The sequence below is a fragment of the Marmota marmota genome, unplaced genomic scaffold (genome assembly GCF_001458135.2).
Source record: "Marmota marmota marmota unplaced genomic scaffold, marMar, whole genome shotgun sequence".
Taxonomy (NCBI): Eukaryota; Metazoa; Chordata; class Mammalia; order Rodentia; family Sciuridae; genus Marmota; species Marmota marmota.
Genome location: NW_026000016.1, coordinates 22,906,737 through 22,931,000, shown reverse-complemented (window position 1 = coordinate 22,931,000; position 24,264 = coordinate 22,906,737). Strand labels below are relative to the sequence as shown.

General features: G+C 39.1%; 1 protein-coding gene across 1 annotated transcript in view; it reads right to left on the bottom strand.

Annotated features, from left to right (window-relative positions):
- Window positions 1–215, bottom strand: part of Enah (ENAH actin regulator) — a 147,567-nt gene extending 147,352 nt beyond the window's left edge. Inside the window, exon 1 of the mRNA XM_048809785.1 lies at window positions 3–215. Within this exon, the coding sequence (XP_048665742.1) occupies window positions 3–215 (213 nt within the window). The remainder of the gene's footprint in view (window positions 1–2) is intronic.
- Window positions 216–24,264: the final 24,049 nt, after the last annotated feature.

Sequence of the window (24,264 nt, the reverse complement as noted above, 5' to 3'; positions counted from 1 at the left end):
GCCTCCTCCGCGGCCGGGATGAGCCGACTAAGACGCCGAGACCTCCCGGGTGCCGGACCCGCGGGCACCGGCTTGAGGAGCCGAGATGCGTGACTGGGCACCCAGCCCAGCCGCGGGGCTCCGGGGCTGCTAGCGGCAGAGAGCCCCCGTGCAGGGCTTGTCCTCAGCTCGCCCTGTTGCTTGCTGAGGACCGGGACAAGCGAGTGGGTGGGCATCCCGGTCAGACCCACTGCCCGCCCCCCGCCGCGCTGCTGCTCCCAGCGATTCCTCCGGGATTTGGGGGCGTTGGAGGGGGGAAACCATATAAATGTAAAATATGGTCATCATTGTTCGCTCCATTCCTTTTCTTCCCGAGGAATCCCAGCGTGCTGTACCAATTTAATGAGCTGATATGCACACTATGTATAGGGATGACTTCATCCCCCCCAAATGAACGCAGTCAACTCGCGGGAAAACGCAGTCGCGGGGAGACGCGCGGAACCGTGTGCAGCCGCAGGAGTAGAAAAGAAACGCAGCGGGTATAACCTCTATCGTCACCAGCGAAAAGGGAATCCCGGACTGGGGGCGGGGAGGGATGGGAACTAATGATAATTTGAATGTTCTATCATTCACCTAGTCTTCATCTCCCTTGAAAGGCATATATAAAAATACAGGCAAGGCAAACGTTTCAAGTCAAGTGGCGGTAGGGGGGTCTAGGAAGCCAGAATTTATAGTTGTGGGGTTTTTTTGTTGTTGTTTTGTTTTGTTTTTTCAGTATCCAAAACAACTCCTATAATCTAGTGAAAGTTTAAACAGGACAAATTGCAGCCGTTTTGTATTTCAAGTAGAGAAATGTATATTCTATATAAAAGATGACTAGAATGGAAAAGATTTGCTGCTACAGGGTTTCTACTTACTGAAGGCACTAATCCAAAATGGAGGACCTACCTTGACTCCAGGAATCCATTCAAAAGTTTTAGTGTTTTTAAGAGCCGAGTACAATTCAAAAGATAGTCATGAAAGTTGGAATAATGTACGTTTCCAAATGAAAAGTCAACAAGTTATAGTCATCGTTGGTCAATGCCTGACTTGTCTGTAAAAGGACGGTGTAACCCAGTTTTAACTATAAAAAGCTTCCTAGATCTAGAGCTCAATACCGAGTTATTTTCTTTTTGGAACTTGCAGCCGCAGACCAACCGCCCTGCAGAAGCAGTGACCTGGAGCGATGGCACAGGACCAGGGTGGCCTCAGGTAATAAAAAGCACGGTGCCTCTGCCTTAAACATAGTGTACTTGAAGAACACTAATTTCCACCCACATATCTAATTACAGCCTACCATCACAGAGCATTTTATTCAAGGATCTCCAAGCACTGGGGAAAAAAACAGACTTACCAGTCAAATATCTTTGTTGCCATATTACCAGTAGAGACAAAATGTAGGGCTCAAGCAACTGAATGAGTTAGTACAATAGGCATGATTAAAAACCATAGCTACTATTAGGTGCACTGTCAATATGTTTACTTATTATAGTTTACAGTGCTTGCACCTCAAGTATTCTCCAAGTTAAGGAACATTTTCTTGGAGACTTTTCTTGGAAAAAGTATTAAGACATATTGAACCATCTTGGGAGAATATTAATAAGACATATTCAAACACAAAGTCACATCAGTTTTCTTTTGTACGTTCATAGCAATACAGTAAATCCAACAGAGCTTGTGTTTCAGGGAAAACTCTTACAAAGGGCCAAAAGGGGTGGAGAGATTGCTGTAATGACTCAAGCTATCTCCTGCCAGATACAAGAAACAAGGATAAAAATTCCTTACAGATGACTCCATAACCTACTTCTCGTTTGTGAAAGTTAATCCATCCTGAGCTAAATAAGTTATATATCACATCATCTTTATTCTAACAACAAATGTTCCAATGGTATGGGCACCAAATTAAGCAATCCAAGTAGAAAATGCTGTTCTTATTTTCTATGTTTATTAAAAATGTACCAGCCAAGAATTTTGGCTGCCTACAACCATTTCCATCCTTTTGAATGGCAGCCTGCCAGCTTACAAGTTGGTCATACCATTGCCTTTGGATTTAGATATTGCAATGGGTGGCCTGACCTCCAAAGGTCATTCTGTGGAAGGGCAATTTGTTGGCTGTGACAAAATGTTATTGCTTCTTGTTCATATTTGGTTTAACATTCAAAGACGGCAAAAGGGAAGCTTGAGTTAGGAAATCACAGACTAATTCTGGCCACAAAGGAAACTTTGTGGAATGTGTTACTATATAGAACAAAAGAATTTTAGAGATGGAAGGAATCTTAAGTCCAACCCACTCATTTTTAGAAAGAGGAATGTGAGACCCAGAGAGGTTAACTAACTTGCTCAGAGTCTTGCAGTTCTTTGGTGATAAAACTGGAACTTAAACCCAGGATTTCCAGTCCTTGATCAACTGGTCCTTCTACCATGTTCATACCACCTTCCTATAGTATAAGTAAGAGTGCCTTAAGAAGGGTAGGAAGTGGGGAGGGAGGGGGAAAGTGCTGGGACTATAGTGTACATGTACAAATAGGTAACAACAAATTCTTTTGAGTATGTACAACTGTAATGCACCACTTTAAAAATGTGAAAAAGAGTACATTAAGACAATAAAAATTAAAGGCAATTATCTTCTTATAAACTTTGCTTAAAAATTAAAGTTGAGGGGGGATAGTAGAGGATAAGAAAGGCAGCAGAACACAACAGACACTAGTATGGCAATATGTAAATCAATGGATGTGTAACTGATGTGATTCTGCAATCTGTATATGGGGTAAAAATGGGAGCTCATAACCCACTTGAATCAAAGTGTGAAATATGATATATCAAGAACTATGTAATGTTTTGAACAGCCAACAATAAAAAATTAAAAAAAAAAAAATTAAAGTTGGCTTGGCTGAATGGTGAAAACCATTTGAACTCTTCTCATAAAGCTTGCCTGGCCTAAAGCCCAGTACCTGGCCAATCTCATAGGTGCCCCAACATTTGAGAAGTGAATAAATAAATAAATGATTATGTGAAATAATGACTTCTCTAATATAAAATAAATATAAAAAATGTTCATAATAAGTATGTCAATATTCTTTTTTATGGGAGGGAGCTCTGGGGATCAAAATGAGGGACTTACGTATGCTCAACTAGCACTGTGCCACTGAACCTCCCCCAGTAGCAACTTTCTTAACACCAAGAATATGGATCTCAACTTTCCCTATTACAAACTTTTCACCCCAGCTTAGTATCACAGTAGGAGGCCTGCTCCAAGCCCTCAGTGAATACCGCCATCGCAAATTGGTCTACACGTCTGTTAGCAGTGTGCACTCAGACGGAAAATGAAACAAAACATGCTTCTGTTGAAGATGGGTTTGCTGCAGGAGTGTTGTCAGTCTAGCTCTGAGGGTTCTCTTGGAATAAGCCTTGTTTAAATTCGTCTGATAGCATCAGTGTAGGCTTGTCCTCCATTTATGGGCATGAGGAGGATGCGTGACTAATGCTACTCAGCAGTCAGGAAATTGGTGCTAAGGTTTGAAGGCACAGTCTTCCCCCATCACCCAATAAAAAAAGGTTCCCCCTGGAATTACTGTGGATGGATGAGGAAAAGGTAGCTTGGAGTGAACCTGATTGTACGCTTTCTACATATATCATATAGCAGTGTTGTATTTTCCTTTGTAGCAGTTAGGTTTCAGTGTAATTTTTGGTTTGTCTCCCAAGAATGGGAAAAAATAATGTAGAACATGACATTCTAGCGGGATTGAAGATATTTTTATTACTCCTCTTTCAGCTTTAGCTGCCCATACATAATCTCAGCTCTAAAACATTATCAGGAGACATTAGAGAAAAACTATTTGCCTTTCTGCCATTAGCATTTTTCTTTCATTTGTCATTTATCTAATTTTCCAAATTAGGATTTATTCAGTGAGTTTCATTTCTAAAGTGTCTCTTTACTTAGCTTGATACCATTCCCATAGCTGGAAATGGTATTAGGGTTGCATTAATTGGTAGAAGCCATATTCTTTTGGGTTTTTTGTTTGTTTGTTTTGGTGCTGGGGATTGAACCAACTGAGCAGAAGCCATATTCTATAAAATGCAATGTAATATTTCCACAAAATTCAGCCATGGCTGCCGTTAAAGAATATGGCAGGAGGGCTCCATTTCTAGATAATTAAACCATGTTGCTTTTGAAATTGGTTGAAAAAAAGTAATGTCATAATCTAATTCTGAACGCTTATATTATAAAATCTAGCTGGTACGTTGGGAAGAAAACCAGAGTGGTTGACCTCTTTCTGGCATTGAAATGATTTATTTGTCCTATTTACTGTAATCAAACTTGAGAATACCTGTCAATTTTCATGGACATTATGATTAGGTAACAAGTGACCTTGGAATATTTATTTTCCAGAGGAGACTAGAAAAAAAGGTAATAGAGAAAAGATTATTTTCTGGCTAATCACAGTAGAAAATAATGATATTACTACCCAGAACAGGCTGCCTAAAATTAATTTACACTGCTTAACACCAATTCTTTTGTAGTTTTTTTTTAATCCCCCCTTTCAGGTAAATTTCAAAGCTCATTAAAAATCCCAATTATCTTCCTCTTTGAAACTGTTCCAAAGCATGGTGACCTGGCCAAATTCAAGTTTGAAAATTGTCTTCAAATCTTCATTATCTTGGGCTTAATATCAAAATTCAGTCTTTTAGCAAGTTGCAATAAAGTCAGAAGAAAAACAGAAATAATCAAAAATAATTTTGTATCATTGTTGTAATACTTCCATTTGGGCTCCAAACATTCTACACTCTCTAACTCATTTATCTTTACTACCACTTTATGATGAAGTGAACTGGTAATGTATTAATTTTATAGATAATGAGGTGACATCCTTTAAAAAGTCAAATGTAGAAATGAATTCTACATTTGGCAGTAACGAATTGAACTGCAAATCAAAAATTAAAGCTGCTCACAACTGGGGGTGTAGCTCAGCTGTAGAGCACTTGCCTATCATGTACTAGGTCCTGGGTTCAATTCACCAGCTCTACAAAACATAAAAACAAAAAAAGCCCTGAAAGAAGAATTTAGCCTCTCTTCTCCATCCCTTCCATACAAATACCTGCTTTAAATGGAACCTGACATAGACAAACTTTACATTTGAGAAAAATAACTTCTCTGGATCTTAGAATATAAAAGGTAAATGTAGCTAAATGGTTGGCCAGCCAATAATGATATCTAACCAACTAGACACTTACATATATGGTAATTCAGTCTTCATAATGTTCTTATGAAGTAGGTACCATTTTGATCATCCTTGCTATACAGCTCATAAAGGTGAGGCACCAAAGGATGAAGAGACTTGCCCAAAGCCACACAGCTAGTAAATGAGAAAGCCAGAAAGTCCAGTTTCAAAAGCCACATTCTACCTCTGTACCAGAAGGCCTCTATTTTTTTTTTAAATTTTAATTTGTTATATATGACAGCAGAATGCATTACAATTCATTTACACATATGCAGCACAATTTTTCTTATCTCTGGTACACAAAGTAGAGTCACACCATTCATGTCTTCATACATGTACTTAGGTAATGATGTTCCTCTCATTCCACTGGACCTCTTTCTATTTTAATTTTTCTTTTTGGGGAGACGTGGGCGGTACTGGGGATTGAACCTGTGCTTTACCACTGAACCACATCCCCAGTCCTTTTTATGACTTATTTTTTTATTTTGAGACAGGGTCTTGCTAAATTGTTGAGGATAGCTTTACTAGAATTACAGGCATGCACCACTGGGCTTGGCAACCACTTCTATTTCATTTTACTGCCTCTGATTAAAAAAAGAAAAAAGGGGGGCTGAGGATGAAGCTTAGTGATAAAAGAGGCTTCAAGGTCCACTTAGGAAATGGAACCAGAACAGTTAAAAACAAAATAAACAAAACATTCTCAGCCATTTAACTCCTTATTCTGCCACAAAAAAACCACCAGGATAACCTATCTGGCAAATCACAACATTCCTATCTCTCCAGCTATAAATAAACCCTTCACTTAGGCAGACATTTGATCTCTAGTGCCTAGGCTTATGCTTTGTGTGAGGCTCAATAAGTGAATTTAATGAATCTCCAAATTCAAGGACTCCAAATTAATGCCAGGACTTTATTTCCAGAATAATAATGCTAATGTAGCCAATGGCAATTCATTCATTCATCACTCCTTCAATTTAGATATCCTAAGCATACAACCAGCAATTTATAGTTTATAGGGGTAGAGTCTCTTAAACCAATACATAGTAATGCTAACATTTTGTTGACCATAGGGAGATAAACAAAATGAAACTGTGTGTGTGTTGGTATTTTTTTTTTACATTATCGCATATATTTAAGGTACACAATTTGATGAGTTTGGACATATGCATACTCCTGTGAACCTGTATACATTCTTAAAGGTAGTTTGAGAAGTGTCCTCATTCTCTTTATTAATATTCTAGATAGCATCAGGGAGACTAGCAAAGGATTATATACCTCCAAAATGACCCTATATTGTCTTTATCTTTGATTGTTTGCAAAGCAAACATGAAAGTCTTAGTTTAGGATGAGATTTACCAAAATCTTTGGAAGGAACTCATTGATTTCTTCATTTACATTCCTGTGAAAGACTTTTTTTTAGGACTTAAATACTCATTTGAAGTGTATCACCAATGCATATGGTTATAGAATTTCAGGAAAAGGCCCTGAATAGAACCCTACTATCCTAGCTTCCCATTCAGATCTTCTTGTCTAACTCAGGTGCCATTTTATATCTGTCAAGCATCTCATACTGAGTTTTTCTTTAAATAGCTCCTGTTTTGTGTGGGTTTTTTTTTTTTTTTTTGTAATGTTGCCTTCCTCAAGCATCTCATTGTACTTGATTTTATTCAGTGTCTCTCACTTGCAAACAATATTTCCCTTCAAAAGTTCACAGTCTGATCTTTTCCTTCTTGTTTTTCACTTTATTTTCTCTCCTACTACTAATGAGATGGTGATTCTTGGTTTGCTTTATTTGAGTTATTTATATCTTAAGACCTCTGTTTAATATCAAGTTTGGCTTGGCATTCTTTTCCTACTGCACGATGCCCAAATTAAGTTAAGAAGCAATTCCTAAGAAAGCTGGCCTGTGATTCTTCATGCTCTTCTGGTATCCCAAGCATTGGACCATCTGTTTAATTTTGAAAGTTGATGTAACTAGCTAGGTTCATAGTTTATGTCAGATGTGACTCAACAGTGCTCTGAGCAACAGAGAAACTGTTCTAAGACTGGATGAGGAATAAAGAGTAACAAAGGAAGAAAGAAAGCAGTCTAGGTGGTGACTCTACATGCATAAAAGATATGGACATGGAGCAATTTGATCTCTAGGTTAAGCCACCCCCCCCCCTTGTTTGGCATTAACCCATGGAATATAAGGCATTTAGCGGTCTCCTAAGGATAGGGTTTCTCCCAAGAGGATAGTCAATGGAGTTTAGTAACAGGGGTCCTTGACTTGCCTACTCCCACCAGTACCATGAGCCCATCAAAGTTTGAGCTTTCCTACTTTGACCTTCTATTGGATGGGATCTTTTTGTTAGCATTGTGGTTGCAAGTGACAGAAATCCAATTCAAAGTTATATATATTTCAAGTATATTTTTCAGGCTAGCTAGCTCCATCCAGGGGCTCAAACAATATTTCTACCTCTTAGCTCTACTGTCTTTGCTTTTGTATTTTGATCTATTTTCTTCTACTATAACATAGTTCCAACTTCACATTCTACAAAGCACTATGATCCCAAAGCTGGACAGGCTATCCAATTAGTGAGAACTCTGAATGGCCCACCCTGAGTCACATGACCATCCTAAACCAATTAATCACTAAAACCAAGGCAAAAAGTTTCTGTAATTTGGTAGGACCAAATCATGGATCCCCCACCCCCCAAACCAAGGTCAGGAAGACAGCTCTGTTACTAGATGGAGTGGGGCATGCTGGTACCAAATCCAAAATTACTCACCGCACCTCCAGTTAAGGATGACCAATGTGATTCTGCAACCTGAACAATCAGAAAAATGAGAAAAGATACTCCATTTGATTCAAATATATGAAATGTCAAGATCATTGTACTGTCATGTGTAACTAGTAAAAATAAATAAATAAATAAATGAGAGTAATTTTAACTAAACAAGGATAAAATTCTTAAGCAAAGTAGGAGAAGTGGGTAAGAGAATCATTTTTTTCTTCACTGGTAAGTCAGTTTATAAAGAACAGAAAGCAGAAACCTCTGAGAGTAATGTTTCCACAGGCCCAAATATAGCCATACACACTTCTACAGATGTCCTGAGTTGCTGCAAAGCTGACCTTATGCCAGCAGCCAGGTCTCCTCAACAGGATGGTTCAGGATAATAGAGGCTGCATGCAGCCCCATAAAACTTTTGAATCCCCCTCCCTTTTCGTCTTTCTCCTTACTCCTCACTTTTTTGCAACCCTGGCAGGATTTTAGCAAAAAGGACCACAATAATTACCCACTCGATATCCACAAGTTTGTTTGGCCTCTCCCACACTGACTCTGAGCTTGACTATATGACTGGCTTTGATCAATGGTACAACAGCAAATACGACACATGCGCACTTGTAAGAGGCTCTTGCATTGGGGCTTGCCTTTCTTGCTTCTCTTTGAAAACCTGAGATAGCCATGTGATGAAGCCTGGGCTGGTTTACAAAAGAATAAGAAACCACATAGAGTAGAATGGGTTTGTTCAAGCTGAGATCCAGGACCAATAGCTTCCTAACCCATAGATTGTGAATGAGGCCATTCTAGGCCATCCAACCCCAAATGAGCTTGTCTAAATCAAAATAACTGCCCAATCAACCCACAGAATCATGGGAAATATGGATTATTGTTTTGTTTTTTGGTTTCTGTTTTGTTTTGTTGTTGCTTCTAGGGATTGAACCCAGCACTTCATGCTTGCTGAGCACACTGAGCTATATCCCCAGCTCCATGGGGCTTTGTTTGACATTTTTTTTTTAAAGGACACAATACCTTTGTTTTATTTATTTGTTTTTATGTGGTGCTGAGGATCGAACCCAGGGCCTCACCCAGCGCTCTACCACTGAGCGATAACCCCAGCCCCTTTGTTTAGTTTTTGTTGTTGTTATTGAAGTACTGGGAATTGAACCCAAGCATACTCTACCACAAAGTATTGCTGAGTTGCCCAGGCTGGCCTTGAACTTGTGATCCTCCTGTCTGAGCCTCCTAAGTCACTAGGATTATAGGCATGCACCACCAGCTCATGGTTATTGTTTTAAGGACACTAAAGTTATTGGGTAAAGTTATGGGGTGGTTTGCTGTGAAACTTAACTTATACACCAACACTATTCTTCAAGAATTTCCTCTAAATCCTTTTTCTTTTTTTTTTTTTTAAGAGAGAGAGAGAGAAATTTTTAAATATTTTTTAGTTTTCGGCGGACACAACATCTTTATTTGTGTGTATGTGGTGCTGAGGATCAAACCCAGGCTGCACACATGCCAGGCGAGTGTGCTACTGCTTGAGCCACATCCCCAGCCCCTAAATTCTTTTTCTTCTGTTCGTTCCCCAATCCCCCACCCCCGCCAATGGAACCCAGGGCCTTACATATGTTAGCAAGTACTCTGCCACTGAGCTACATCCCCATCCTCCCATAAGTCTTCAAATAGAACAAGTCTCCTATACATAGGGGAAATTTTATGATTGAAGTTTTTGCTTCAGCTGAAAGATGTTCATTTTGCCCAGGATCTCACATAGGGATTATCCTGAAGACTTCTCAGAGTCCATAAGTCTTGATGTACCATAACTTTTCACAACTGGTTCACTGATAGATACATCTTGGAGTTCTTCTCTAGAAGGAAGCAGGAAATCCAAGATGGAGAAGGATGAAAAGGGGCCATGGCTGTGGCTCAGTGGTTGAGCACTTGCTTCGAATGTGTGAGGCACTGGGTTCAATCCTCGATCCTCAGCACCACATACAAAAAATAAGTACATAAAATAAAGATACTGCATTCATCTACAACTAAGAAAAATTTTTTTAAAAAAAGAGAAGGATGAACAGGATGATAAAAAAGCAGGACCTCTTAAGGCACCAAATTATATGCAAATAAGACAGAAGTTCTTAAAGCCACAAACAAGAACTGTAACATATGCTAAATAATCTGTCTGGATTGTTTCCCTCTCGGTTTATTTTTCTCTTGTTATCTAGAAATATTTAGTAAAGTTGTTTATTTCTTTTTGGTACTGGGAATTGAACCCAGGGACTTGTGAATGCTAGGCAAGCACTCTACCAACTGAGCTATATCCTCAGCCACCTAAAGTTTTGTTTTAATATTCCACACCAGAGCCTGGTGTAGTAGAGTAGGCCTGTAATCCCAGCAGCTTGGGAGGCTACAGCTTGGGAGGCTAAAGCAGGAGGATCAAGAGTTCAAAGCCAGCCTCAGCAATTTAGCAAAGCCCTAAGCAACTCAGTGAGACCTTGTCTCTAAATAAAATACAAAAAAGTGCTGGGGATGTGGTTCAATGGTTGTATGCCCCTAGGTTCAATCCCCAGTACCAAAATATACACAGTACCATATATACTCATGTATGTGTGTGTGTGTGTGTATTTATTTATTTCCCCACCACCACCAAACTGTTCTCAGCTGGCCCACAAGACATTAAAGTTCAAAATTCAAAGTCTTAAATTCAAGTTCCTATAGAGGATATCACCCTTTTCAGGCATTGCGTTAGTGACAGAGGTAAATATCAGGATGCTCCTTTCCCTAATCCTTATAAATGAGTTCCTTAGGAATAAATACTTAGGAATCAGCTTCAACTCAGCTCCACTTGGCAAAGTTCTCAGAGAGTGACCATTATTTGTATTTCATGACTAAGATGGCAAGCATGAATAACAATGAAACCCATGTTTCCTTCCAATTTGAAAAAGTCACTGAAGTCACCCTTCAGATGGGTTCAAGGACGCCAGTTCTCTCCGATGAGGGAAGAGGAAGGGAAGCAGATATTCCTGGAGGTCTCAGAACAATATTTTAGGTCTTGGCCTCCAGACTTACTAGGCAGCAGTCCAGTGGAGTAACTGCAATGAAGCTAGATTACATGAAATCCAAGAAAGCTGTAATAAGGGAACTGAGAGTTCAAGACACTTAGGACTCCACGGAAGCAAACATCTGGGTCAGAAAGAAGAAGGAAACAAGGCTGATGGGGGAGAGAGAGAAACTATGAATCCCTGGAGTGCAGTGGTCTGCAAGGGGTCCTTAGAACCAACTATATTGTACACCCATATGTATCTGGCCTTCTGAAGGCCCTCTCCTTTTTTTTTCACTGGAAGACCCCAAACTACTCTCTGCTGCACTGGAAATGTTAACTGTATTATGATCTGTGCCAGAGGACAAGAAACCTACGTGAATCACTCCTTTTTTTTAATGGGCAGAAAGCAGCTTGAACTAAGAGGATTATTTCTCATGTGATGAGACCGCAGGAAAGCAGGGATGACCAGCTTCTCAAACTTAGGGAAAGAGTTTGCTGTCTGTCATTTTTTACCTCTCTAAGTATTAGCTTCCTTCTCTCAGATTGGCTTCTTCACAAAGTTTTAACCTTGCTGCCAGCATCTCCTGGCTCACCTCTTCCTTGGCCACCGAAGAAGGACGGGCTCTTCCCCAATAAATTAGGGGGGAGGAGGAGGGGAAGCTGAAAAAAGGCTCTGATTGGCTTACGCAGGTCATGTGCTCATGCCTGAGCCTAACCCTGCCAAGGAGGATAAAGTACTTGAGTTGATCCATTTTGGGTCACAAGCCCAGCTTGAGAACCTTACCCATGGAAGAAGGGAAAAAAGTGACCTTAAAATATGGGAGAGATTGTTCCCTGAAGATAGAAATAAAACAATTACAATTTTTTATTTTGTCTTATCACATTTTGCTGCTTCCCAGTGGATCACGCAATTAAGGAGTTAAATTGAAAATAATAGAGACCAATTTAACTAACAGCATAGAAATGAGTTCTGGAGAAGGTCATTCTCTTTTTATAACTTTATCACCCTCCATATTTTACTTTCTTTTTCTCCTGGATAAGTAGTAAAATTATTGAAAATAATAACAAAATACAAAAGCATAAAGAAAATTTTTGAACTACAGTATTAGAAAATAATTTTCAAGCCAGGCACGGTGATGCAAGCCTGTCATCCCAGCCCCTAGGGAGGCTGAGGCAGAAGGATGGCAAGTTCAAAGCCAGCCCCAGCAACTAAGCAATTCAGTGAGACTCTATCTCTAAATAAAATACAAAAAAGAGATGGGAATGTGGCTCAGTGGTTAAGTGTCCCTGAGTTCAAACCAGAGAGAGAGAGAGAGAGAGAGAGAGAGAGAGAGAAAGAAAGAAAGAAAGAAAATTAAATTCAGAAGACCTGGTTTCCAGTTCCAGTGGTGCCACTTCTTAGCTTTGTAACCTTAGATATGTCACATACTTCTGAAATGTAGTTTCCTCATATGTAGAATGCTTGATAATACCTACCTTAACCTTCCCATAGGATTAGTGTACAAATCAGATGAAGTGATGCAGCTTTTGCATTTAAACTAGTATAAAACTATTTACATTGAGTTTGTTAGTATACTGAGATTATGGACATTTTTGCTTATAGAATGTCTTACAGTCTAATTTGCCCCAGGCCAGGTTTTGTTTTTGTTTTCATTTGTTTTAGTAATTCATGAAGAACTTGTAACATGATCCCATTTCAGTCAAACTGAAAACTCTGGTTTAAAAAACAATGCTGTTCAAGGTGAGAGGGGGACCAGAACTCACATTTCCTTATTGGTGGTTTGAACTAGATCAAAATCATCACACTGGCGNAAAAAAAAAAAAAAAAAAAAAAAAAAAGGAGGGTGGGGGTGGCAGAGTCTGGGGATGTGGTTCAGTGGTTGAGTGCCCCTGGGTTCAATCCCCAGAACCAAAAATTAATAAATAAATAATATCATTTTATTAAGCCTAAATGACATAGAGCAGAGATATATTTAAAATGTAGAAAATATTTTTTAAATGTTTCAAGTGGTTGAAAGATGGTATACAAGTTCTTAAAATAAATTATTTCCAACCTAATATCTAGTTGAATTGCTCTTTGCTATCATGTGGAACTGGGGCTCTATATTGTACCCACTACTGAATTTTATTGCCTCACTTTCTTTTTTTTCAGGACTAGGGATTGAACCCAGGGGCTCTCTACCACTGACCTACATCTCCACTCCTCTTTATTTTATTTAGAGAGAGACTATAGAGTTAAATTGCCCAAGCTGGCCTGGAATTTACCATCTTCTTGCCTCTGCCTTGTGAGTCACTGGAATTACACAGGCCTATGCTACAGTGCCAGCTAAGTCTCTCCCCTTGGTTGGCTGGATGGAGTGAGAATCCTTTCTATATTTGTGTCGGTGTCTATTTGGACTGCATTAAGACATAAATTCATAATTAAAGAGAACCAAATGAAGAACCTGTAAAATAAAATTAACTACCATGTTTTTAGTTTATCTCATTAACCATCAAAATACAATTATATTTTAGTAAACTTTGTTGTGGTACAATTTATATCTAATAAAATGTGCCCATTAAGTGTACAATTACTTCAATAACTGTGACTACCTTCACAATCAAGATATAGAGCAACCCCATCCCCCAAAAAAATTCATTTGTGAATAGTTGATCTTGCCTTCACCCTCTACCCTAGGCAATCGCTGGTCTGCTTTCTGTCACTTTGAATTAGATTTATCTTTTCTAGAGTTTCACTTAAATGTTATCACATAATACGTATACATACTGTTGGGTCAGTTTCTTTCATTTGGTATGGTGTATTCGTGATTCTTCTGCATTGTTATGTATATCCTTAGATCATTCCTCTTTATTGCTGATAAGCATTCCAATTGTATGGACATACCACAATTTGTTTAAATTTGTTTATCCCTTTAATTGTTGTTGGACATTTGGGTTGTTTCCAGTTTGGGGCTATTATGTATGCAGTTATTATGAACATTATGTATAAGTCTTTGTGTAGACATGTCTTTACCTATTTTCTGTTGATAATAACACAATGCTACAGACTGTGTAAACTTTAAAGAAAAGAGATTTATTTTGTCTCATGGTTCTGAAGATTCAAGGTCAAGGGGTCACATCTAGTGATGGACTTGCTGGTTGTCCTGGGACAACAAAGAATATTATATGGAAAGAGGGAACAAGTATGTGCGTGAGTGTGGGTGCGCGCTCGCGCGTATGTGCGCACGCCTGTGTGCACGTGCATGTGTGTATGTGTCTGACCTCTGGTCTCTCCTCTTATAAGGTCACCAGTATTCAATTATAGGGCTCCATCCAGATCACATTATCTAATCCTAATCAATACCAAAAGCCCCACCTCCAAACACCACAGTGAGATTAAATCTCTATTCTCTTAATATCTCACAATAGGGATTAAATTCCAACACGTGTTTCAGAGGAAACAAATCAATCTGAAACCATAGTAGGACATGTGTTATCATTTCTCCTGGATAAATCATTTGTCTTGAGTTTAACTCCTTAAAAACAGTGATAATATCTTACTCTTTTTTTTTGCTAGTTTATATGGTAAGTATATAAGCTACAGAAAACTGCCTAGCTATTTTCCAGAATTGTTCCATTTTACATTCCTACTGGCAGCATATGCAAGCTTCATTTGCTCCTCATTCTTGCCAACACTTGGGATAGTTGGTTTTTTAAATTGTGACCATTCTATTGGGTATGTGGTAGTATCTCACTGCGATTTTAATTTGCATTTCTCTGATTAATGTCTTTTTATGTGCTTATTAACCATCTTTATTAACTATGTGCTTACTAACCTCCTCCTCCTTTTTCTCCTCTTCCTCCTCCTCCTTCTTCTTTTGTTCATACTGGGGATTGAATGCAAGGGCACTTTACCACTGAGCTACATCTGCAGTCCTTTTTATTTTTTGAAACAGGGTCTTGCTAAGTTGTTTAAGGCCTTGCAAAGTTGTTCAGGCTGGCTTCAAACTTGTGATCCACCTGCCTCAGCCTCCCAAACTGCTGGGGTCACAGCACACAGCCACATACATATCTTCTTTGTTCCTCTTTACTGCTACTCTTTCACCTTTAGGCTCTCTCATCATCTCCAGTCTAGAATGTCAATTTCTAACTCATTTCCAGTGTAAACCAAGGTCTGATCATATCCTAACTCTACTTACAAGTCTATGGAGACTGCACTATTAGAATGAAGTTCATACTTTTTGGCAAGGCATTGAATGCTTTTGCCAATTTAGCCACAAGAAACTGTATTTATTTATTTATTTTGGTACCAGGGATTGAACCCAGGAGTGCTTAACCATTGAGCCACATCCCCAGTCCCTTTTATTTATTTTTTAATTTATTTTGTGGGGGATGTTACCAGGGAATGAACTCAGGGGCACTCAACCACTGAGCCAAATCCCCAGCCCTATTTTTTGTATTTTATTTAGAGACAGGGTCTCACTGAGTTGTTTAATGCCTTGCTTTTGCTGAGGCTGGCTTTGAACTCTAGATCCTCCTGCCTCAGTCTCCCAAGCTGCTGGGATTACAGGCGTGTGCCACTGAGCCTGGTTTGTTTTTTATTTTGAGACAGGGTCTTGCTAAATTGTTTAGAGCCTCACTTAGTTGGTGAGACTGACCTCGAGCTTGCAATCTTCCTGCCTCAGCGTCCTGAGTCACTAGGATTTCAGGCATGAGCCCCCATACTTGGCTTACAACAAACTTTTTTTTTTTTTTTTATGATGCTGGGGATTGAACCCAGGGCCTTGTGTGTGTAAGGCAAGCACTCTACCAACTGAGCTGTATCCCCAGCCCCTACATCAAACTTTTGAAGACCAATTTTTTACCATTTTTGCTCCCTTCCTCTTCTCCCTAACCCCTGTATTCCACACACTCTCCTGTTAGACGGTTGACTACTCAGTCCTATCATACATGCTCATAGAGTTGTGGCTTTCCTCATGATGTTTATTCTACCTGGGTTGTCCTTTGCTCTTCTCTACGTGATAACATGTGCATTCCTTAAGGCTCAGTTCAAATTTCTCTTCTTTGAAGGCTTCCTAACTTCAGATAGGACTGACAGTCATTGTCACTGTTTGATAGCTTAGTCTATACTGCTAATAAATAAGGTCCTTGTGGTACTTGGTTGTGGAGCTCAATGCTTCTTGCTGGAGTTTAACTCAAAAACAACAAGGATGTCTATTTTTTTGCACATTATAACGGCTTAAATTAACTCCCGCTTGGTGACTTTGGTTGACTGACTGTGTGGACAGATGACTAAGTAAATTAACAAATAATAATCTGCTGTTAACAAATTGTTTACCCTTACCAGATCTCGATTTCCTTATCTGTAAGTTGAGAGAGTTAGAAGAGCTGTTTCATATCTTTCTAGTTCTCATGTTTTTAAAATTCTGTATTTATATTTTGAAATCCAAAATATAAAATGGTATATTTGAACATATTCCAAAGACTGAATGATGGATCAAATGGTGCTAATTAGGTAGTGCTGAATTATCATTGACACTTCCAAGGGCAGCATCTTATTCACTATGAAGTGACAAGATGAAAATAGTGGGACTCTTCTCAATTAACTTTGCAGTCAGATGTGATAATGAAGAGTTGCACCATTTTACTCTAAATCTACAATGCAATAACAGCTTATTCTTACAATTTTTTATCAGTTTATGCCTTTGTTTTTCTGTATGTCATATTTCTTCTTCTTTTAGGGTTGGGGGAAGACAAAAGGAAGAAAAATAGTGGTACTTAGGAAAAGAGAGACTACCATTCAGCTGTAGAGCCATAGTTGAAACAATCTAGTAATTATTACTTAAGTTAAAATTTGTACTTATGGCCTTAAAAATTTGCTAACTCAAGTACATTAAGTTAAAAAAAAGTTACAAGGAATTGTTTCCATATCAGATATGAAAAATATCATTTTAGATAATACAAATTATTTATCATTTTTTGACCTATAAATCCAGGAGTTTCTTTTCCACATGATCATCCTGGGTAAAAGTTGGAAATGGAAGCCGGGTGCAGTGGCGCATGCCTGTAATCACAGTGGCTCGGGTGGCTGAAGCAGGAGGATCCAGAGTTCAAAGCCAGCCTCAGCAACTTAGGGAGGCCCTAAGCAACCCCGGGAGACCCTGTCTCTAATAAAATATTAAAAAGGACTAGAGAAGTAGCTCAGTGGTTAAGCACCCCTGGGTTCAATCCCTGGTACAAAAAAAAAAAAAAAAAAGTTAGAAATGAAAACAGCCCCATGATAGCTTCTTAACTTCTTTTCAGTATTACAGCATTTGTTAGCTGGCACCAATCAGAGCCAAATCCACAATTTGGATTTCAAATTTAGTAAGTGGTAAATCATTTGTAAGACCCAAAATATACAAAGCTGCAACGGTGACAATACCCTCCCCAAGCATTTCAGAAGGATCACAAGCACACTGCCAACATTTATTAATTGCTCTATAAAAAGACACTCATGAAGGCATGAGCCCCAAAGGTCTGACAATGCCAAAACATTATTAGGATTACTGTTAACTGTCAATTAATGCTGAAGCAAAAGCTGCTCATGTAATTACACAACAGTTAAAAAATCTTCCAGGATTCCTTCATGTATTTTAGGAATTTTGTCCAAATTATGGATTTTCTTTCTCCTGTGAGAGTTTGAGTGTTCCATTGAGTTGTGCCTCCCAATAGCACATATCTTTTCCATAGGAATATTTCCTAATATTTTTGGCCATTTGGAAAAACATCAGACCAGAAATCTGGACACTCTTTCTGAGGATTTCTCACCATCTATAAAATTGGGGTAACAGTTTTGGGAAAGAGTCTATCCAGCAGGGATTCTATAAAAACAGATTTATTTTTTAAAAAAACTCTATAGAGGGGGTGGGATTGTGGCTCAGTGGTAGAGCACTTGCCTGGTATGTGTGAGGCACTGGGTTCGATCTCAGCACCACATGTAAATAAATAAATAAAACAAAGGTCCATCAACAACTAATAAAAATATTTAAAAAAACACCTCTATAGTGACCCCCAAGACATTCTAGTACATGGAAATCTTCCAAAGAGATGCTAAGGAATAATTATGTTTTTAAAGATTTGTACTATATAGCTTTTAAAAAGCAGTCATCCCTCCCTATCATGGTTCCATGTTATGGAACCACAGACTGATAATATTAAAAGGAATTGTGTCTGTACTGAACATGTACAGTATATTTCTTGGCATTCCCTAAACAATACAGGAGAACAACTATTTGCATAGCATTTGCATTATCTTGTTACTATAAATAATTCAGAGACAAGTATATGGGATGGATGGGCAAAGGTTCTATGCAAATACTGAGGCATTTTATAAAAATAACTTGAGCATCTGCAGATTTCGGTATCAGTAAGGGACAGGGCAGGATCCTGTATTAATCCCCCACTGACACCAAGGGACGAGGATTATTTAGACATATGATGAGCTGATAAAAATGCTCTTAACATATTGTGAAGTGAGAAAACCAGGCTATCAAACTGTAAGAATGGAATGATGTTAGGTTTTTAAAATGTGAACATCACATCCACATAGATGTGATGTGTGTATGTGTTTGTGTTTAGCTACGCATATGTAGAATGGAGGGATACACACCAAAATTAACCAATTATCTCTGGACAGTGGCATTATTGTTAACTCTTATTTTATTTATTTATCTATAATTTCCAAATTTTCTAAAATGATCATCTATTATTTTATAATAAAGTTATTATTTTAAAAAAGATCTTTTAAAGAAACTCATTAAATCTTCTGTTAAATACTCCCCTTTCGCCAGTTGCAATGTTGCACACCTATAATCCCAGATACTCAGAAAGTTGAGGCAAAAGGGATTGCAAATTCAAGGCCAGACTTCATAACTGAGCATGACCTTGTCTCAGAATAGAAATAAAAAGGGCTGGGGATGTAGGTCAGTGATAGGCTGTCCCTGGGTTCAGCCCCCAGTACCACAAAAATAAATAACCCCTCTTTACATTTAAAATATGATATTTATAGTAACAATATCTATGCGAAGTGACACATATCTACCTTCATATTGAAAACACTCTGACTAATCCAGAAGTCTTAAGGCTGGTAATTTTCACTATCTAAAGACAACCAAGAACCAAGTAGTTAGCAAATAGCATTTGAAAGAATATCACAAGGGCTGCAGGTTTAGCTCGGTGGTAGAGTGCTTGCCTAGGATGTGGAAGGCTCTGGGTTTGATCCTCAGCAGCAGCAGGAGAGAGAGAGAGAGAGAGAGAGAGAGAGAGAGAGAGAGAGGAGAGAGAAAACGAACATAAGCATTGATAAGGATGTAGAAATATTGGAGCTCTTGTGCAATGTAAAATGGTTCAGCCCCCGTGAAAGTAGAATTATTATATTATTCAGCAACTCCAATTCTGGATATAACAACTTAAAGCAGACAGCAGGGACTTGAATAATTATTTACATACCCATATTCAGAGCATATTTATTCACCATAGTCAAAAGGTGGAAGCAACCTGTGCATTCACTGATGGATGAATGGATGAATGGATAAAGAAAATGTGCTATATTTTCACAATAGAATATTCTTCAGGCTTAAAAAGAAATTCTGTCACATTATACATGCAACATGTATGAATTTTGAGAATAGTATATTATGTGAAATAAGCCAGTCACGAAAGGTCGAATACTGTATGATTCCACTTATATGGAATACCTAGAGTCATCAAATTCATAGAAACAGAAAGTAGAATATTGGTTACCAAGATGAGGGTAGAAGGAAATGAGGAGTTGTTTAAGGGAATTTGGTTTTAGTTTTGCAAGATGAAAAAGTTATGGAGATGGTGGTAGTAATGGCTGCACAGCAGTGTGAATGTACTTAATGCCACTTATCAGGACACTTAAAAATGGTTACTATGGTAAACTTTATTTTATGTATATTTTACAATCAAAAAGAATAATAAGTTAAAAGAGACATTTGAGTGGTTTTTAAAAACAAGCAGGGAGGGTGGTGTAGGCTTATAGTTCCAACAACTCAGGATACTGAGGCAGGAAGATGGCTGGAGCCTAGGAGTTCCAGGCAAGCCTGGGCAACTTACTGAATAAAAGAGAGAGAGAGAGAGAGAGAGAGAGAGAGAGAGAGAGGCAGGTAGGAAGGAAAACATAATGTACAAATGTACGAAAGCTTAGGTACTTAATTCACATGAGGATTCCTCAGGTTATTTGATAGTTTTATTCATCAGAGGTCTTGTTAGCTGGTTCCCAACCTTTTGCAAATTAAAGGTAGTAAATAAGAAAGAGAAAAGGCAGCTATGGGTGCACTAGCACGGCCAGCCAGCCCCTATAAAACAGGGATGAGGAAGGGAGGGAGGAAGGGAAGGAGACAGTCAATCTGTGCCTTGGTCTGAAGCAGTTCAGTAGACCTAAATATAGCAGCACATGGAGAGTTCCCTAAATCAAAACACAAGACCCTATGAAAACAATGAGATCTATAGCTTGCCACTTACTTAAATTTAAAGTTTATTTATAAATGACTCTGTCATTTTCAAGGAAATACATATGCCAAAAACAAAAAACAAACAAACAAAAAACAGGGATGAGGGTGGCGGAGGCAGCAGAGGAGCGCCACAAACCTTAGAGATCCTCCCCTGGAACAGTAAGGAAGTCCCATAAAGAAGACCCAAAGGGCGCTGGGCTTGTGACAGGCTCAGGGGTAGAGCACTCGCCTAGCGTGTGTGAGGCACTGGGTTTGATTCTCAGCACCACATATAAACAAATTAATTAATTAATTAAAGGTTCATCAACAGCTAATATATTCATATATACATATATGACCCAGAGGAACATCAAGGAAAATTAAAAGAAAAGTTTCAGGGCTGGGATTGTGGCTCAGTGGTAGAGCGCTCACCTAGCACAGTCGGGGCCGGGTTCGAGCCTCAGCACCACACAAAAATAAAGGCATTGTGTTGTGTCCATCTACACCTAAAAAATAAATAAATATTAAAAAAAAAGAAAGAAAGAAAGAAAGTTTCAAAAGCCAACAAAGGTTTACAATTTGTAGTTTGGATCCTCAAAGGAAGAAGTTGCAATTACCAGGAAAATTCAACAGTATCTCCAATACTGAGGAGTCGCTCTCCTCGCCACTGCTTGACAAAGGAGGTCAGGAGGTGTGAGCTGTCCTCTGCACGAGGTGGCTGGAGAACCCTCACTCGCACCCTCGCTGGAAAGACGCTGTTGGTGTCGCAGGCTCCTGGCGCCTGGCCTGCCCTGCCCTGTGTCCTCCACCCTCGGCTCTCCTGGCTGCTCTGACCAGGAGCGCAGCGACTTTTGCAATAGACCTTCCGCTCTAGGGCCGAGGCCACTGCGCAGCCACTAGCAAACGAACTGTGCCTTCTTCGGATCCTGGGGGATTTGGGGGAGCAGCAGCAGGCCCAGGGTCTAGGAGGGACGTGAAGGACACGTTGAGTTCACAAACTCCACACCTTGTTTATCATTCAACAGTGCCAAGGAACGGGAATGTGTCTCCTTCCTCTCTCCATTTGGGTCTCAAATCTTTCTGTATGTGTAGCGCATAACATTTTTAGAAGTGCTCAAGGATCTCTTTTGGTTGGTCCCACAGCAAACACCAGAAGTAGATATAACCCCATGTAGGACGGGGTGACTTCCTGGCGAACGAGGTTCAACGTATTGGTGGGAGGACTAGCTTTACCTCATAAAATGCAAACACCTCCCTTCTGGCTGGAGAGAGAAAAGGGACAGGGGGTGAAGAGATGCTTCAGTAAGGCGTGAACTTGGTCAAGCTGGCAGGCAGTTGATCCTCCTGGGATTCCTCAAGACCTTGGGTGACCTTCTGGAGCCCTCACTCCCTTTAATCAGAGCATCTTTGCCTTATATTAGTTTAAAATTCTGTATGCATTTTTCTTTAGAAAACTCATAAACCAAAAATAAAAACATGTTTCTAGAATGGAAGTAAAAGTGGTGGACTTTTCAGATGGGACAGTTTGGGTTAAATTCTATTTTCAGTAGTCTCAGGGCACTTCACCCATTCGAGTGGGTGTGATAATGTTATTTATCTCACTTGAGACAATTTGTTAGTAGCAAAGCCAGAACTCACAACTTGCAGGTTATTAATATTTCACACAGTCCATAGTGCAGTTCAGTTTATTTCTCTTTTTTCAGGAATAAAAAACACTTGCCCTAAAAAAGCATCATAAGGGTGGGGCTCCGGGTTGGGGGCCACCTGTAATCCCAGGGGCTCTGGAGGCTGAGGCAGGAAGATCTTGAGCTCAAAGCCAGCCTCAGCAACTTAGCAAGGCCCTAAGCAATTTGGTGAGACCCTGTCTCTAAATAAAATACAAAAAAGAGATGGGAATGTGGCTCAGTGGTTAAGTGTCCCTGAGTTCAAACCAGAGAGAGAGAGAGAGAGAGAGAGAGAGAGAGAGAAAGAAAGAAAGAAAGAAAATTAAATTCAGAAGACCTGGTTTCCAGTTCCAGTGGTGCCACTTCTTAGCTTTGTAACCTTAGATATGTCACATACTTCTGAAATGTAGTTTCCTCATATGTAGAATGCTTGATAATACCTACCTTAACCTTCCCATAGGATTAGTGTACAAATCAGATGAAGTGATGCAGCTTTTGCATTTAAACTAGTATAAAACTATTTACATTGAGTTTGTTAGTATACTGAGATTATGGACATTTTTGCTTATAGAATGTCTTACAGTCTAATTTGCCCCAGGCCAGGTTTTGTTTTTGTTTTCATTTGTTTTAGTAATTCATGAAGAACTTGTAACATGATCCCATTTCAGTCAAACTGAAAACTCTGGTTTAAAAAACAATGCTGTTCAAGGTGAGAGGGGGACCAGAACTCACATTTCCTTATTGGTGGTTTGAACTAGATCAAAATCATCACACTGGCGTCATTAGTTAGATTAGGTCTTTCTGGTAGCAAAGTAAAATTTATGTAGAAATGCTAGTGTAATTCTAGAGTCACCTACAGGATACTAGTGCGAATCTCTTTAAATCAGGGGTTCTAAACTTGGGGGTCCAAAGACACTGACAGCTATGACAAATGGCTGCTGATAGAACTAACTTTCTTTCTTTCTTTCTTTGGTAGAACTGTTTTTTTTTTTTTTTTTGGAACATCTTGCTGCTGTCTACCTGGCCTCTCAGGAGAGTGGCCTTTTCTACCTCACTCCACAGGCACTTGGCCACCCTCCCGTCTCCTCTTTGCCCCCTTACCTGCCCTTATCTTTCTTATTTTCTCACCTCCAGCACTCTCCCCGTCACCACTCTCCATTTGTGTCCAACTTTAATGATGCAGAGATCTGAGACATCAGGAAAGAAGATTGTAACATCTCAGGGGGAAAACAATCCAAATGTCTATTGACAGATGAAAGGACAAACAAAATATGGTACATACATTCAATGGAATATGATTCAAGCTTAAAAAGAAAGAAAATTCTGCTACATGCTATAACATACATGAACCTTGAATATACTATGCTAAGGGAAATAAGTCAGACACACACACCAAAAAAAAAATACAAATATTGTATGATTTCCCTTATACTAGTTACCTGGAATAGTCAAATTTACAGAGACAGAATAGTATAATAGTGTTTGCAAAGTCCTAGGGGAGAGGAGAACGGAGAGTTAATACGTAAGAGTTCTGAGATGCAATTTTTACAAGATCAAAAAGTGCTGGAGATGTGGGTAGCTCAATAGTAGAGGACTTGTTGAGCATGAAAAAGGTCTTGGGTTTGACCCCCAGTACCAAACACACACACACACACACACACAAAATGTTGGAGAAGGATGGTGTTGACAGTTGAATAACAGTGTGAATATACTAAATGTCACTGAACCGTATACACTTAAAAACAGTTAAGATGGTAAACCTTATGTTATATATATTTGATTGTGTGTGTGTATGTGTGTGTGGTATGCCAGGAATGGAACCCAGGAATTCATGAATGCTAGGCAAGTGCTCTACCACTGAGCTACACTATCAGCCCTACCATAATTTTTTTTTAAAGTAACATCTCCTAGCAGAAAGTTTAGGGACCCTTAGTGACATTTTTTTCTCCCCCAAAGATCCAACTCAAGATCAATTCAAATTCCATGACCAGAATGTTAGAAATCAAAGACTTATTCTGGCTTAGCCAGTAAGTTATATCTTTGTTTCTCATAAATCAACATGGATTATAAATGGATTGG